Source organism: Clarias gariepinus, chromosome 22, assembly GCF_024256425.1.
Source record: "Clarias gariepinus isolate MV-2021 ecotype Netherlands chromosome 22, CGAR_prim_01v2, whole genome shotgun sequence".
Taxonomy (NCBI): Eukaryota; Metazoa; Chordata; class Actinopteri; order Siluriformes; family Clariidae; genus Clarias; species Clarias gariepinus.
Window position 1 is genome coordinate 17,934,293 of NC_071121.1, and position 17,556 is coordinate 17,951,848.

The following is a 17,556-nucleotide window of genomic DNA, read 5'->3' on the forward strand; positions in this document are numbered from 1 at the left end:
GAGGTCTTACGAAAAAAAGGGTAATTTATTTAGGAGTAATGGGGAAGGAAAGGGTTAAAGGAGGGAGGATGGAAACAAAGGGGAGGACGGCTTCTGCACGCCCCTCATGACGGCGCTTCTCCTGCTGTCGATAGCCGGCCTGGCCCTTCCCAGCTCTCCGTAGGTGCGGCCTCAGACGGGAGTCCTCGCTGACGTCCGTCAGCTGGGCAGCTTTCCCAACTGGGATAGGGGCTTGAGTCCTCCTCGTGGCCTTGTCTTCATTGGCGGCGGGCTCAGTGTGGGAGTGAAGGTGCTGCAGGAGCTTTCGCAGTTCATTCCCGTGCTGTCTTCACCGCGGAGATCAAAGGGGGGAATTCCAGTGTCCTTTTTAAAATCCCTGGTGTGCGTCACATCGCCCTGCTTGCACTCTCTCGTTCCTTACCGTACTTCCCGGACTAAACTCCGCACATTGCTTTTATAATGGGGAGCAAGCCCTGAGATCCTATTAACGTTAATCATCGCCAGCCACCCCGAATAGGCGACTCCGTCCCTTTGCATATCTGCGGAAGGGAGTGCCACCTGTCTAGGGAGACTACAGAGTATATAAATACACTCAACAAAAATATAAACGCAACACCTTTGTTTCTGCTCCGATTTTTCATGAGATGGACTTAAAGATCTAAAATTCATTCCAGATACACAATATTACCATTTCTCTCAAACATTGTTCGTAAATCAGTCTAAATGTGTGATAGTAAGCACTTCTGCTTTGCCGAGATAATCCATCCCACCTCACAGGTGTGCCACATCAAGATGCTGATCCGACATCATGAGTAGTGCACAGGTGTACCTTATACTGCCCACAATAAAAGGTCACCCTGGAATGTGCAGTTTTTTGCTTTATTGGGGGTCTGGGGACTCAGAACCAGTTAGTATCTGGTGTGACCACCATTTGCTTCATGCAGTGCAACACATCTTCGCATAGAGTTTATCAGATTGTCAATTGTGGCCTGTGAAATGTTCTTTGTCCATAACAGATGCCTGCCCATACCATAACCCCACCACCACCATGGGCCACTCGATCCACAACATTGACATTAGCAAAGCGCTCACCCACACGACGCCCCACACGACGCCACACACGCCATCTGCCCTGAACAATGTAAACCGAGATTTATCCATGAAGAGAACATCTCTCCAACGTGCCAGACACCATCGAATGAGAGCATTTGCCCACTCAAGTCTGTTACGGCGACGAGCTGGAGTCAGGTCAAGACCCCGATGAGGACGACGAGCATGCAGTTGAGCTTTCCTGAGACGGTTTCTGACAGTTTGTGCAGAAATTGTTTGGTTATGCAAACCAATTGTTTCAGCAGCTGTCTGAGTGGCTGGTCTCAGACGATCTTGGAGGTGAACCTGCTGGATGTGGAGGTCCTGGGCTGGTGTGGTTACACGTGGTCTGCACGAGCAGCAAATCTGGTTGACATTCCTGCTGTCAGCATGCCAATTGCACGCTCCCTCAATGCTTGTGGCATTTTGCTGTGAGACAAAACTGCACATTCCAGGGTGGCCTTTTATTTCGGGCAGTATAAGGTACACCTGTGCACTAGTCATGATGTCAGATCGGCATCTTGATGTGGCACACCTGTGAGGTGGGATGGATTATCTCAGCAAAGCAGAAGTGCTCACTATCACACATTTAGACTGATTTGTGAACAATGTTTGGAAGAAATGGTAATATTGTGTATCTGGAATGAATTTTAGATCTTTAAGTCCATCTCATGAAAAATCGGAGCAGAAACAAAGGTGTTGCGTTTATATAAATTTTTTTATTGCATCACTCGGGTAATATATATTGAGTATTCTAAAGCAACATATGCTTAAAAATAATTAAAGATTTAATATTCTTGATTTGTGTAGAGGAAGCTAGCAGAGGTGTCAGAAGAAGAGTGGTTGAGTATTCCAGATGTGGGTGATGCCAGAAACAAGAGACAAAGAAACCCACGTTATGAGAAACTTACCCCAGTTCCCGACAGTTTCTTTGCTAAACATCTACAGACTGGAGATAACCACACTACTGTTGACCCTCGACAAGGGGTAATGTACATTAAAACATTTTTAATATATTCATAATTTTATTTAGTTATCTGTTCTATTATATAATGCATTAGATCAAATTATTCAAATGTAATGGGTAGAAAGAATGTTTTTAGGTGTATTGATGTTTAACTCTCCAGAAATGTACTTCTGTAAGTCATTGAGACCTCAATTTCACTTCTCGTAAGTGAAATTGATGTCACTGCTACAAAAACAGTGGTACATGGAGGTTAGTAAACAATCTCAAAACTTAAACTCAAAATATGATCAAATCTTGTAAAGTTATTATTGTTTCATTGAAAATTTTGATTAAAAAAAAGAAATCTAAGCTTCTGAATCTAAACGTCTCTTGATCCAATTATAATGCAGAGCTCTATCATTTTATTTCAGTTTTTTCCTTTATATTTTGTGCGATTAATACTGGTAGAAATTAATAGAAAATATAAATTACTATATAATTAACAACTTTTTTTTGCATTTATAATTGTATTGTGTGCTGTTTTACACAGCAGTTTGGTGGTTTGAACACACCTTTCCCTGGCGGCTTAAACACACCATATCCAGGGGGCATGACGCCAGGGGCTGGAGAGCTGGACATGAGAAAGATCGGCCAGGCCAGAAACACCCTAATGGACATGAGGCTCAGTCAGGTACAGTGGGAGTTGGAGCAAACAAAATGTGCTGTCAAAGAATCAACCTTTCACAATAATGTTTTGAGCCATGAGTGAACTGTGGAATATCACATTTGGGAGGCTGCAGTTTATATGAAACACACTCCTATGCCTAGAATACAGTTTAGGGATGGACAAATTTCTCAGGCATCCAGGACAAACAGATGTGACTGGCCTATTAATTTTAGTCATAGATGGCCGGATGCAGGGGTGGACAACACTGATTAACTTTTTACGGTGTTTTCACTTTAGGAACCCAGGATTGTTTGAAAACACTTGACCCTTAACTCTGGTTTACTTTACCCAGTGAGAATACAAGCATTCCTGAAAGGGTGGTCTCAAGCATGGCACGGCATTCTCAGATATAATTGGATATAAAAGCCAGTCATGCCTCAGACGTGGGTCCTCATGACCACCTTTTGACGTCTGGGCGGTTTACCTCGACTGGGAACAGAGGCCTTAACAACAAATCCTCATCCAGCCCCATCTTAACAGACAGAAGGGGAGGCCACCTACGTAGGGAGACTTCGGAGTGAGTGAGGGGTGAAAAAGATTTGGGCGCATGCTTATTTCTGGTGTTCTCCAGCATATGCCCAGCCTCACAAATTTTTGTTTTGAGAACTGAAATTTTGCTGTTCTAAGCTTGTATGCATCATTGGAAAGCCAAGTGAAGCACGTTTAAGCTTCTTTTTTTGTGTTTTGTGTTTTTTTTTTTTTTTTTTTTTTTGGCCCCCCCCCAAAAAAAATTTTAGCAAAGACCGTAGCAAGAAGAAAAGGGAGCCACTTTCGGTTTTGTTTTTAAAGTAACTGGTACCAAGAGAAATCAGAAATTAAGTGCGGTTTAATGTCTATATATTTTACATTCTGCTTCATTATGCAAAAATATGATTATTTAAAATTGGTAGTATTTCTAATATTTCTGGGCATCTGAAACAGATTATCTGCATTTGCATAATTTATATAATTTTGCCTTAGGAACTACGGAGCGGATTAAATATGTATGCCGAGGTGCCCCTGTGTGTGTATATATATATATATATATATATATATATATATATATATATATATGTATGTGTGTGTGTGTGTGTGTATACACTACCGTTCAGAAGTTTGGGGTCACTTGCAAATTTCTTTGTTTTTTTTTGTGATTTATTTTATACATTCTACAACAATACTGTCAAAACTATATAAAATAACAAATATGGAATTAGGTAATTACGTAACAACAAAAAAACAACAACAGTTAGTTGTTATTTAAAGACACAGAGGTCAGCCTTTCTGTAATAATTCTTGCAAGAACAGTATTGTCAAGTGCATTTGCAAAATCCGTCAAGCACCATAATAAAACTGGCTCTCATAAAGGCCATCCCAGGAGGGTGATGATAAAACCGCAGACGAGAAGTTCATTTGGAGTTATCAGCCCGAAAAATGACCAACTAACAGCACCTTAGTTTATAGGCGTTATGAAGTCTTTACAGAGCGTAAGTAGCAGACACATCTCAATATCAACTGTTCAAAGGAGATTAATGCTTTACAATGTAGAAAGAAAAAAAATCAGGAACGATCATGGGGTTAAAAAGTGACTCCAAACTTTTGAACGTGTGTGTATATTTATGTGTGTATATGTATGTGTGTATATGTATGTATGTATATGTATGTGTGTGTGTATATATATATATATATATATATATATATATATATATATATATATATATATACATACATACATACATTCTGGTGTACAAATAGTAAAGAGCAACCACCATAGGGTGAAGTTTAGGGGGCTACTGTTTTACTGACCTACAGTCTCTCTACAGCAAGCGATGCTATCAAAATTTCAATTGTAATTTATTTACTTATGTTTAAGTTCATTCATTTAATTGGTAATGTGGAAGAGGTAGTAGGCTTTTATTATACATTCACTTACAGTAGTTGAAACCATCCTATATATGGGGGGAATAGGACTAAATTTATCATTGCTTGTGCAGGTTTCTGACTCGGTGAGCGGGCAGACCGTGGTGGACCCTAAAGGCTATTTAACCGATCTCAACTCCATGATCCCAACTCATGGTGGTGATATTAGGTAATTTACTTGGGCTTACGTTTATGCAGATTATCAATTTACAGTTTTGATTATGTGAATGAGCATATTCTCTAAAGTATCTAATTTTCTTGGCTTTTATGATTGGCATGTTTTTGTTTTGTGTTTTTATGCAGCGACATTAAGAAAGCACGTCTATTGTTGAAGTCAGTGAGGGAGACGAATCCTCACCACCCTCCTGCCTGGATTGCCTCAGCACGTCTAGAGGAGGTAACTGGAAAATTGCAGGTGGCCAGGAACCTCATCATGAAGGGAACTGAAATGTGTCCTAAGGTAAGCTAAACTGCTGTTTCGTGTGTAGCCACATACACAGATTTAATCAAATCCAAGCTAAATAATTGATTCAGTAACCCATCAGAAAATTACAGGAGCTCATGCTTCTGTGATATAATTATTAAATAAAAAAATATATTAATTTCTCTCTTTTAAAGAACTTCTCTGACAAGATGCTCATAACTGTCCTGGGCTGTTACTGTTAACATTGTTCATATTGGTCATGGTCCAGATTTTGTTTCAGACTGGTCAAATTATTTGCTTGCATGAATAATAATAAAAAAATTTTAATTGACAAAAGATGTAACAAATGTGTAATGGTAAAATGAAAAGCGTTTTCACAAGCATAAAGTGGCAGGAACACTCAGGAATGAGACTAGAAAAAGTTTGGACTGATGAGTTCATTTACTGTAAACTAAGTGAAGAGCTGTTTGTCCACTTCCTTTTTTTTAATGTCATCACACTTAAATAATTCAGCTCAATTAAATTTTAATATTGCACAAAGATAACATGAGTAAATCCATACTGCAGTTTTCAAATGATTGTGTTTATTAAGGGAATAAAGCTGTCCAAACCTGCCTGGCCTCATGTAAAAAATTAATTGCCTCCTTTGCTTGCAACAACTGCAATTGTGCATTAAAGGTCAAAGACATCCCATTTTTAATTAAATGTTAATATGATCTTTAGGGTCCTAATGAAAAGTTTGTATTATACGTTAATTAAAAATTCAAAAGGATTGTGTAAAAAAGACACTACTTTTACCTGGTAAAAACTAGCTCTGTTCTCAGCAACCTGTTTTAGTACATGCTAATTTTAGATGCTCATGACCTCTGCTGAGCCCGCCCCAGTTCTGTGGTGCGTGTCTTCACAACACACGTGGGGTATAGCCACGGAAGTGTAGTCCAGTGCGGGCAATGCTTTGGACTGCATTACCCACAAAGCATTGCCCACAACGCAGTGCTTTGTGGGTAATGCAGTCCAAACTGGAAAACGCTGAAATATAGAGCCTGAGCCTGTTTTCTTCAGTCGTTTTTGGTTTGATTTAAGTACGGAACCTACGCGGAAGGTTGTAATATCGCATGACAACGCAGAAATTAAAAGAATGGACGTGCATCGACTCGATTTGTCTTTCTCATTACCACATGGGCATGAATTAACGGGCTGTTACGCTGCCGCGAGCAACAACATAAAGCGGAGAAGCTTACTGAGAGTGATACGGACGCGATGTGTTTACTGATGTGTTTACATGACTTCTTAATCTTCGACAGACATCGTTATAAACCATCTAACGTAACAAAGGTAAGCATAATATAGTTTTCCGACTACCCACACAGTTTGCAACTAGACTATGACCTTAATGCATTGTTTATTATAAACGGGCGATTAGGGAGTATATAGAGACGGATGTACATAGAGAAGAAGCCATAACCATGTTCTATGAGAGTATAAGTTAACTTACACTCTGCATTCATCGTGATTATTAGTAAAGGCGATCTGCAAAGAGTCATAGTAAAAGGAATTACACTCACCGAGCCTGGTGAAGATGAAGCAGGAACACGAAGCGTTAGTACAGATCCATTTTTAGGAGCAGCTTCCTAGTAAAACCTGCTTTATATTGACCCACGTTTATAAAGCAGTCTGGTGAAAAATGACTATCGCAAACATGAACACATTTAGGTAAATTGGCGGGGACGTTAGCTTCAAAAACTAAATTCAGCCACTGCGTCCTCAGTGGCTCAGATACCTAACCCTAGGTAGGTACCCTAGGTCACTAACCCTATGTAGTGAATGACGACTGCTGTGTTCGCTATTACACCCAACAACTGTACACAACACTCGCTTAGGCGCCATTTTGCTCCAGCGGCGAAAAACAATAGCCGACAGCTTCTTCTTACTTGGGGCGGGTCTTTGCTAAAACACCAGTGTCAATCAACTAGTGTAGGAGAGGCCTCTGTCGGTATGGCGTCACACGGCAAGGCATTTGCGATTGGCCTGATTTCAGAAGGGGCATGTTATTGTAATAAATGAAAAGAAAACCACTGGGCTGCTCTTTATCATCGTAGAGTGGTTGTGTACGCACTCTCGTAACACACAGTTCAGTCCAAACAGCTTAAAAAAGTGCATGTAGGCCTGTATGACCCCTTTAATGCCTACTGGCATCTGTCCTTCACATCGCTGTGGAGGAATTTTGCTGCAATTACTTTTCCATTTTTCAGGATTGAAATTCCCCAGATTACCTTTTTGTAATATCAAAATTTCTTAAATGATATAAATAATGTAAGGGTAATAAAAAAAAAATTAAAAAACAGGAAGAGGTCTGTGTATGTCTGCATAAATGTGGGTGTATATTACAAATGCGACTGAATTCTTGTAAACAGTGATAATGCAAAAGGCTGAATTTTTGCTCTAAACATGCATTATTTGACAAAGCAGGATGATATTCTTGATTTACTTTTTTTTTTTTTGTTCCCATGGCGTACACATCTCACCACCAAGGGGTGATGAATTTCTTGTGTACTTTTAAGTGACTTGTTTTGGTACATGTACAATGTTCTCTGTGTGAAAAAAGAACTATTGGGAAACCTTTATAAGTTTGTAATCATAAGTGATTTGGACCAAAGCAAATAAACTAAGGTGTGAAAAGCACCCTGTCAAAGTTAAGAGCAAGAAACTATCGCCGCCTGGATGCACAGTTCCAAAGTTGCTTAATTTCGTATGTGGGAAAATTCATGAAAGTGGTGACTAGGTATTCCCTTGCAGTTATCAGTGATTCATTGCTTTTATAACTACAATTAGTTAATCAGGGTTGAAAAACTGTAAGGATAATATTAACAATTGTTTGTTTGTTTATTTATTTATTTATTTATTTATTTATTTATTTTTATGTGTAGAGTGAGGATGTGTGGCTGGAGGCTGCACGTCTGCAGCCGGGAGACACTGCAAAGGCTGTAGTTGCTCAGGCTGTACGTCACCTCCCCCAGTCTGTGCGCATCTATATTCGAGCAGCTGAACTTGAGACAGACATCAGAGCTAAGAAACGAGTCCTGCGCAAAGGTTGGTGATTAAGTCGCTCTTATTAAAGGAGAATTTGCTTATTTTTCTCGACAGCTTTAAAATATATTTTTTTGAAATAATACTAAAAGGCCTCCGCGTGGTGCAGTGGTAAAGTGCTCGCCCTATCATCCAGGTTACCTCTCACAGACGGAGGTCTAGAGAGAGCTGATTGGCCGAGCTCTCTCAGAGGGGAGGGATGAGAGGTACTTTGTGCTCCCACATTAATCACGGCTCAACCCCACAATAAGGGTAGTCTGTGAGCTCGCGCGCGCGGAAGGAGCGGCTAGCGCTATCCTCCGAGTGTGTTACTCCACCCCTAACGATGCGTGAGCGAGCAGTTCGAAAGATGCGGTTGGCTGGCGTCACGCGGTTCGGAGGAAAAACGTGATAGTCTTCGGCCCTCCCGGCTAAATGGTAGTAGTAGCCTTAATGTGGGAGCCCCTAGTGACGGGGAGGAATTGGCCATGACTAAATTACGGAGAAAATCCCCCAAAAAAAGAAAATACTAAAACAATTATCTCCTGGTTTCCCTAGATTCCTTGTTCTGTCTTCTATTTGATATACTATGCTGTTATGAAGCACAGTAAAAGATCTCAAAAAGCAATGCATCAAGCAGCGATGTAATGAAATTCAGGAACGGATGTGAAACAAAGTAATGAACACGTATCGTTGTTGTATGAGGCGCCGTATAGATCTTAAATCAAACTTGACTCATTTACACGAACAGGAAAATACAGATATATGAAACAGTCACACATACATGTATACTACTAAGTGCTTAAACAAATGTATATGAAATGCATACACATACACTTATGAGACGTGCACTAACACACAAACTCTTCCTGCACACACATCTGTGAGACACGCTCAAACTCCCGAGAAAAATATAAGCACGAAATCTGTGGCTAATATGTTGAATCCTATAACAAAAACAATCATCCACAGAAGGATAAAATTTGGAATAATGGTGAATCTTTCCAGGAGTAGCCGGCCCACCAACATTTTTTTCGAAGAGTGCATTGGTGATTCATCCAATAGCTCATAAAAGAACCCAGAACAGCTTCTAAAGAACTGCAAGCCTTCCTTGCCTTAGTTAAGGTCAGTTTTCGTGATTCAACAGTAAGAAAGAGATTGGGCAAAAATGGCATCTTTTGAAAGAGTTCCAAGGTGCAAGCAACTGCAGACCAAAAAAAGAACTCAAAGGCTTGTATTACGTTTGCTGAAAACCATCTTGATTATCCCTCATATTTTTTGTGAGGGATAATCGGAAGGAGTGTGTACCTTTACAACAGCATTTCATAAAAAGACTTCTGCAAATTCTGTGAAGGTACATTATTTCCCCAATGCAGTGAGGATGTCACAATCCAAATATGCAAAGAAAATGTCAGCATGTCTGTCTAGCAGCCACACCTTTTTGTGCCAAGGTTTAGGCAGCTAATTGAATGCAGGCAGTGGCATTTCTCAGACTAGGGGCCTGTCCACACGGAGACCCGTTTCGCTGTATACGTATAAATTTTTTATCGTATTGGCGTTTCGTCCACATGGATCCGGCGTTTTAGGAGACTGAAACCGCTATTTTTTGAAACCGGGTCCCAAAGTGGATAAATCTGAAAACGACACCCTTGCGTCTTCGTGTGTACGGCCAATCCGTATGTTTTGTGAAACGATGATGTCATCACATCACGTGTCGGCTGCGTCACAGGTAACAGCAACAACAATAATGGCGGACTACATGATTGTGTTCGTGTTGCTACAAAGCTTGCTAGCTTTATTACAGCAAAATCTATTGCTTCTATGCAACTGTTATGAGCAACAAGCGATAATGGACAACACCATCTTGGTTCATATACAGCGCGCAAGGTGCTTCTTCTCCGTGTATAGTGTATCTCTATGGCAGAAATACAGCGCCCTATACTGGTCTGGCATATATACTACACCGTTTTCAGTGGTTTCGTGTGTACGCAATTTTTTTTTATAACGAGGGAAAAAAAATGATCGTATAGGGAACGCACCGGCTTCGTGTGGACAGGCCCTAGGCTTCTATGTATTTTGACTGTCCTGAGGTCGTTCACAGGTCTGCATATCTTTTGCATGGTCAATTGTGCTATTTTAAATGAAGACGGTGAAGATGTTTTCTTCATCCTTGAAGGATTGAAAGCACCTATTGTCCATTGTTTTTTTTCTTTAAGGTCAGTTTGTTTTATCTAACTAAGGCAAAAAAAATTATCCTAAAACAACTGTAAACCTTTTAATGTTAACAGTTATTGCACAAGCAAGAATTATAAGCAGTGCCAGTTATTTTCTTTTTTTTTTGTTCGAGGTGCTTGTTTTATGAATAATATAGAGCTACCACTTACACTACAGTACAACTCATCTTGAATTCCAAATTGCTTTTACGTCAGTGATTAATGCTGGATTAAGATACTGGGAATTTAATTACATTTTTTAAATTTTTTATGGAGATTTGTTTCGTTTGTGAATGTAATGTTTAATTGTGTTTGTAAATCCTTCACTGCAGCTCTGGAGAATGTATCTAAATCAGTGCGCCTGTGGAAGACAGCTGTTGAACTAGAGGAGCCAGAGGATGCCAGAATTATGCTAAGCCGAGCTGTGGAATGCTGCCCAACCAGTGTAGAGGTACTATTTTCAACCTGATGTTTGTCCAATAATGTACAGTGAAACCTCGGATTACGAGTAACACGGTTTACGAGTGTTCCGCAAGACGAGCAAAGATTTTTAATACATCTTGACTTGGGAGGGGGGGGACGAGCATTGTCTTGGTTTTTACGAGCACTAAGTATCATGTATTACGCATGCGCTTCTTAATTTGATGCCAAGCGTCACGTGATCCCAACTGAGCCAACGTTTTTTTTTTGTTTTTTTTTTTCTCTCTTGCGCTGCGGGTAATCATCTCCTCATCACCTGCTGGGTCTTAGTGCTCGTCTCTTACTGGTATAATCAACATCCGTGTGTGTGTTTTTCTTTCTTTTGCGCCGCAGAGTGTGTGTGTTGTGTGTGCGCGCGCATAATTTGACACCGCGCCGGTTCGCACACTGTATCTCTCTTACTCTCCCTCCCTCTCTCTCGTCGTTAGTGTGTGTCAGTGTTTGAGTGTGTGTGTTGTGTGTGCGCGCGTAATTTGACACCGCGCCGGTTCGCACACTGTATCTCTCTTACTCTCCCTCCCTCTCTCTCGTCGTTAGTGTGTGTCAGTGTTTGAGTGTGTGTGTTATGTGTGCGCGCGCGTAATTTAAAACTGTGCTGGTTCACTCTCTCTCTCGCCTTGTGTGTGCAAGACAGAGAGGGGGTGCTTCACTCACACGCAACCGGCATGGTGTCAAATTACGCGCGCGCACAACACACACTCAGCAGCGCAGGAGAGAGAAAAAACACACACACACACACACACAGCACCTGTGTCCATAGATGGAAACACTTACAGTAGGTGGACAACCAGAATGCCTATTACCATCGCACTCACCGCCGTCGGAAAACGGCAGCAGCCAAAATAAATCAGTTGCATTTTAAAGTCATTCGTGAAATCACCGCCAGGTGGCGCAAAGTGACATTATTTACTCTACGCAGTTTAAAATATAATTAAGTCAATAAAAAAGTCTTAACAATATGTTGTATAGAAGAAATACTACAGTGATTGTAATTTCCACATCTGTGAACTTTATACAACAAAAATGAAAAATGTGAACCAGATATATTGATATTTATTGTATAATAATGAGTCAAAAAAACAAACATTGGTTAAATGTTGTTTTGACAGACGATCAAGTTCACTGGCTGATAATTTTATTTGTACGAAGAATGAACTGTTATATCTCTGTTTGTAACTGTTTATTGTTATGTTAAAAAATAAATTCAAAAATACATCAAACTTTAAATATAGAAATAACTGGTAAAATAGACTTTCAGATTAAAACATTACAATAACTCAAAAAAGACGCACTAAAAATGCCGTGTTGTTCCCGTAAACACATCGTTGGGTGGTTTATGCTGGGTCAAAATTCTGGGTTATTTCGGGTACTTTAAACACATTGTTGTGTTGCTCATGTTGGGTCATGTCAATGGGATGTAGTTTACAAATGAACACCTGGTTGGGTTATTTTGACCCAACAACTGGTTTATTCTTTATTCTCTGGTTTCTCCAAACGTCAGCCTGCAAAATCTTTGAAATATTATTGTTATTGTGTCACAGGTGTAGTTTTCGGAAATTTGAGCTTCAGTAGGCTACATCCCCCAGTTCTCTGGGCATAACACCGGTCCAACGCAGCCTTGTAAAGAATTTCTAAACGTGGGCTATTGTTCTTTACTTACAATATTTGTTAATTTAATTTGGTGGCAGTGGGCAGAACGGAGCACGCGAAGGCAGCCCCGCCTGCACGGACAAGAGCGCAAGGATCAAAGCGCGGACTTCCAGTTTAAAGTCCCTGGACCGCGTCACATCGCCCCGCTCGCATGCCACTCTGTCCTGCTCCACCGCATCACGTACTTCCCGGACTCAACTCCGCGCCTTGCCTTTATAATGCGGAGCCTGAGATCTTAACGTTAATTATCGCCAGCCGGCCCGAATACATACCTGCCGCCTATCTAGGGAGCCTACGGAGTGAGCGAGAAGCGATAGTATATTTGGGCGCACGTCCTTCATAGGCGCACGCCGTGACATATCGTGATCCACGTCTTTAACTTCGTAATCTAATCAGTGCTCAGCTGCAGGCATAAGGTAAAAAAAAAATGCGTTGGGGGAAAAACAGCAAGGAGATTCACTCTAACCATTTTAATAATTCACGTATACACAGAGTTTCGGTTCATTTTCTGACACGCTAAACGTGGGCCATTGTTGTTTATCTCCTCCTCTCGCACGCATAAAGTTTTCACGAGCGCAAAGGAATTTTGTTGTAATATTTAATAATATCTATGCCGTTTAATCAGGGGCTCTTATTCCTATTTGTCCTGGGATGTTAGTGTTACTGTGTGTGCTTAACAATGGCAGGCAACGTTCAAATGCAATTTATTCACCCTCCCCAGGTGTGAATCAGCTGTTCTCACCTATACATTCAGATAAATGAAATGCACCCCTCCCCATTTTAAGACCTGGATTTTAAAGACCTGCAGTAATTCAGGCCTCTTTTTAAATTTCTGCAAATTTTATCTTCTGGATTTTAGATTCTAAAATTGACATTATTACTGTTTTACTGGAATAGAAGAAATGGAGATTTTCTTTATCATAACATAAATTGTATTGGTTGTAATCACTCTATACACAATCATTTTCGTCATTGTGAGCGCACCTAAATAAAATTAGAGTCTTATAAAGGCTATGTAGCTTATATAGTTTTACTATATCGTTTTTGCACATTAATCTGACAATGTATTAATTTTATGGTCATTTATTTTCATTTATTTCAGTTAATAAATCTACTACAAATTTAAAGAACACAAAATATAAGATGACACAAGATCCTACACGTGTAGCTTTTCTAATTACACATAAAATCTAAAGGCTCAGTGTGTTAACGTTTACGTTGCTTAAATTCAATCCTAAAAATATTTTTAAAATAATTGTAATTATAAATTTGTACTGTAATGTTACTGTAATTATGAATTTGTTTAATTACAATGGTTCACTTGATTTTATCTGCAACTACATGCGACTATAGCCGAGCTGCGACTCATTAATCCTGGAGAGAACGAACTAAGGCCTGAGGAGTCAGTCTGTAGTTATATAGCGCCACTCAGCGGTAAAAAGCCAGCAAACGCACAAACCCAAATGCAGTTGCCGTGCGCGGTGACGGTAAAAGTCGCAGACTGCCTGGCCAACTACTGTATCTGTCGGGATTTATTTTTACTTTTTTTTAGGGTAGCGTGCAGGTTAATTTGTTTTATTTTTACTTTATATTTTGTGTTAATTTTTATGTATTTATTTTTTTGGGCTGTGGAACGAATCATTTTAATTTCCATTATTTCTTATGGGAAAATGTGATTTGATGTACGAGCCAGCTTTCGGAACAGATTAGGCTCGTAATCTGAGGTTCCACTGTCTTTTGCATCTCTCCAACATATCCTTTCCTTGTGGTCTTAGCTCTGGCTTGCCTTGGCCCGGTTGGAGACATATGAGAATGCAAGGCGTGTTCTGAACAAGGCACGTGAAAATATTCCCACTGATCGGCATATCTGGATCACGGCAGCCAAGCTGGAAGAGGCCAATGGCAACACCCAGATGGTAGAGAAGATCATTGACAGAGCAATCACCTCACTGAGGGCAAATGGTGTTGAGATCAACCGTGAGCAGTGGATTCAGGTCAGCTGTTTATGCTTACAAAGCGTCAACACGAAGCTAATGTAGTCTGCTTTTTTTTTTTTTTAACTTGCCATCTTAAAATATTTAATTCCTGTAATATATGACAGCATATACAAGATGTCTTCTGCTTTTTTTTTTTTTTGCATTTCATTGCTTACTTTTTTAATTAGGGTAATGTGACTGCCATTGTAAAAGTTCAAGGTTAATTTTGAGGTATGTTTAGTCCAGTTTTAGAAGCTCTGTTCAGGTTCTTGGTTTGGTGTATCACATGCTTGTAGGATTGGCTGGTATTTAATTAAATTTATTTTTCCATTTACATGTAAAACGTTTTCCCCATGGGTTGCCACATAACTCCAAAACACGATCAATCCACCCTCTTGCTTAATAGTTGGCAAGGTGTTTTTACTGCCTTTTTTTTTTTTTGGTGGACATAGAGTATAATTTTTTTACAGTTATGTCATCTCTTGACATCATTCTCACAGGATGCTGAGGAGTGTGATAAAGCCGGTAGCGTGGCCACTTGTCAGGCTGTGATCAGAGCTGTCATTGGCATTGGGATTGAGGAAGAAGACTGTAAACACACATGGATGGAGGATGCTGAAAGTGTAAGCAACTCCTTATTAAAAATATTTGGACTGAATTTAATCTGAAATTTCACTGCCCCTTGTTCTTGCTGTGGTTAAGACATGGATTAGGTTGATGTGGGATCAGCCAAAATTAAGTTTTAAAATGAATTTATTAAAGTTTCTAAGTTTTTAAAGTTTTATAAGTTTTAAAGTTAATTAAAATTGTTTTTTTTATTTTATTTGTCACATACATTATTATACACAGTATGATATGCAGTGCAAAGCTTAAAAAAATTGATTGACTGAAAATTGATTACAGGTCCTGGCAAATCAAAATCTAAAGCCATTCTTGTATCATGGAAATATGATCATAATATCATGGACATCATGAGCAATCATAAATAACCTTTTACATTTATAGAACTTACTCCAATGTTCCAAGAATGATTTTAATGTTTATTATAATTAATTACCTAAATTACAAAATATGACCTAGCTGTTGACTTCCCTTTGCCTATACATACATTATATTACCTTAGTTTGGTTGTCATTCTCCATCCTTGGTTATAGGAAAGCGCCAAAGTTAATACAGATATGTTTTAATTCATTCCAACATGTTTAATCAGTTATCTGACTCTGACACTGTTTGAGATCAGTGATGTTCAGACATTTATAGGCTATTATTATATAGCCTATTAATCAAACAATTAAGTTACTTCTCAGAGGTTCAGTTCTATCCTTGGCTATTATTCTGGCGATTATGTTCAAATGTGTCAAACCTTTTCTTAAAAAAAAAAAAAAAAAAAAAATCTAAGATGGTAAAAGCATTTAGAGTCTTGTGTGTTGGTTCCATCTTAGTTCTTCATCTTACCTAAACTGAGCTTTAAGAAGCAGGTTATGGCCATTTCATGCAGGCAAGCATAATTTGTAATTTATGGAAGCAAGCAATGTCCTTCCAAACAATATGTCAAACCTTATTTTTTGGATTGTACAGGAAAAGTCATGCGTTCTGGCTTATATTGCAGGAGTTTCACCACCTGCACACTTTATTTAAAACATGTACAGTGTCATTGGTTTTAATTATTTCTGTGTCCATATGTTACAACTTAAAACCTTTACATTGATGTTATGTTTACATATTTGTGTATTTTTATGTATTCCAGTGTGTGGCTCATGGTGCGTTAGAATGTGCTCGTGCCATCTATGCCCACGCACTGCAGGTCTTTCCCAGCAAAAAAAGTGTTTGGTTGCGAGCAGCTTACTTTGAGAAGAGTCATGGCACACGGTGAGAAATGTACTACAAGTTGTACTACCAATGTAGCTACACTTTTATTAACTGTTCTTCCTTCATATAATTTATCCTGAATCAGGCAGTGTCAATTAGCTCATTATCGTAGTTCCATTTAGGCGGACCATTTGAAGAAATAGTAGCTCCAAAGCAGAACAAGTTCCCGGTTTGTTTGCATTGTACAACTGTGAATATTCTTTCAAACAACACAATCTATGAAGTGGATCCAAATCGTAGAAGTAGTGGCTACAGTAGGTTTTTATTTATTTATTTATTTATTTATTTATTTATTTTTACTTTGTGCTAACATGATGCTAAGATTACAATAATTTTGCAGACCTAACCTCCACCCATCAATGGAATCTTGGTACATTCTGTCAGTAAATTACGGATACTACTCACGTTTAAACATAGCAATGCCCTTGTCTGTATACGCTAACCCAACCTCTATTTTCTAGAAACACATAGAAAAATGAAGGGTCCCAGAAAAAAAGGATTTTTTTCTTCACAAATTCTACCATGAAATTTGCAGGACAGAAATTACAGAGCTGTGTACCATCTGGAAATGTAATGTGATTGAGGAAATAAACTAAAAACATGCTATTTAGACTAGGTGACTAGACATTTAATAATATTTGATCAGATGTGCTTTTGTTTTTTTGGCGGATGGGGCGGAGATTGAAGGGTGGGTAATATAAGGGATACTGGAAACACATCAGATTAAATGTGATTCTGCTAAGAGTCAAAGTGTGTTTGAGTTCAGTCTCTTATAATCTTATAAGACTTTTTACTTTTAGTACCCATAAACAATTTTGGAATGATTCTTAAGCACAACAGGTGATATGCAGCACAACATGCAAGGTTCCATTAACAAGCTGATTTATTTGACAATGGCTTAATTTAAATACTGATGGAGGGGTGGATTTATTTGCTGCTGTGTGTGACCAGGTTAAACCAGACAGCCATTTATTAACTTTTGTAAATATTTTGTTTAAAAAAAAAAAAAAAAGTTATTTCATCACGCACCCGGGGAATACTGCTGACGTGACATTTTTTCAGAGGTGTGTCAAGAGCCAACACACAGATGTCATCAGGAAATGGGCTGTAGGTGCTGCAATCCTAGTATCAAGCCATGGCTTCCTGGGCTAAGGAGAAAAAGAACAGGACTGTTGCTAAGTGATCAAAAGTCCTCTTTTCAAATAAAAGCAAATTTC

General features: G+C 39.2%; 1 protein-coding gene and 1 long non-coding RNA gene across 3 annotated transcripts in view; one reads left to right on the forward strand and one right to left on the reverse strand.

The window, feature by feature from the left end:
* Nucleotides 1-17,556, forward strand: part of prpf6 (PRP6 pre-mRNA processing factor 6 homolog (S. cerevisiae)) — a 32,279-nt gene that overhangs the window by 4,145 nt on the left and 10,578 nt on the right. The window contains exons 5-13 of one of the 2 annotated variants that reach the window (XM_053482652.1): nucleotides 1,900-2,076; nucleotides 2,586-2,726; nucleotides 4,736-4,830; nucleotides 4,965-5,121; nucleotides 8,013-8,175; nucleotides 10,697-10,815; nucleotides 14,270-14,488; nucleotides 14,971-15,093; nucleotides 16,218-16,339. In XM_053482652.1, coding sequence (XP_053338627.1) covers nucleotides 1,900-2,076; nucleotides 2,586-2,726; nucleotides 4,736-4,830; nucleotides 4,965-5,121; nucleotides 8,013-8,175; nucleotides 10,697-10,815; nucleotides 14,270-14,488; nucleotides 14,971-15,093; nucleotides 16,218-16,339 — 1,316 coding nt within the window. The remainder of the gene's footprint in view (nucleotides 1-1,899; nucleotides 2,077-2,585; nucleotides 2,727-4,735; nucleotides 4,831-4,964; nucleotides 5,122-8,012; nucleotides 8,176-10,696; nucleotides 10,816-14,269; nucleotides 14,489-14,970; nucleotides 15,094-16,217; nucleotides 16,340-17,556) is intronic. The other variant, XM_053482653.1, reaches the window with a different exon arrangement.
* The window catches only part of LOC128510397 (uncharacterized), a 39,928-nt gene continuing 38,725 nt past the window's right edge, over nucleotides 16,354-17,556 (reverse strand). Inside the window, exon 4 of the long non-coding RNA XR_008356110.1 lies at nucleotides 16,354-17,487. This is a non-coding gene — a long non-coding RNA (uncharacterized LOC128510397). The remainder of the gene's footprint in view (nucleotides 17,488-17,556) is intronic.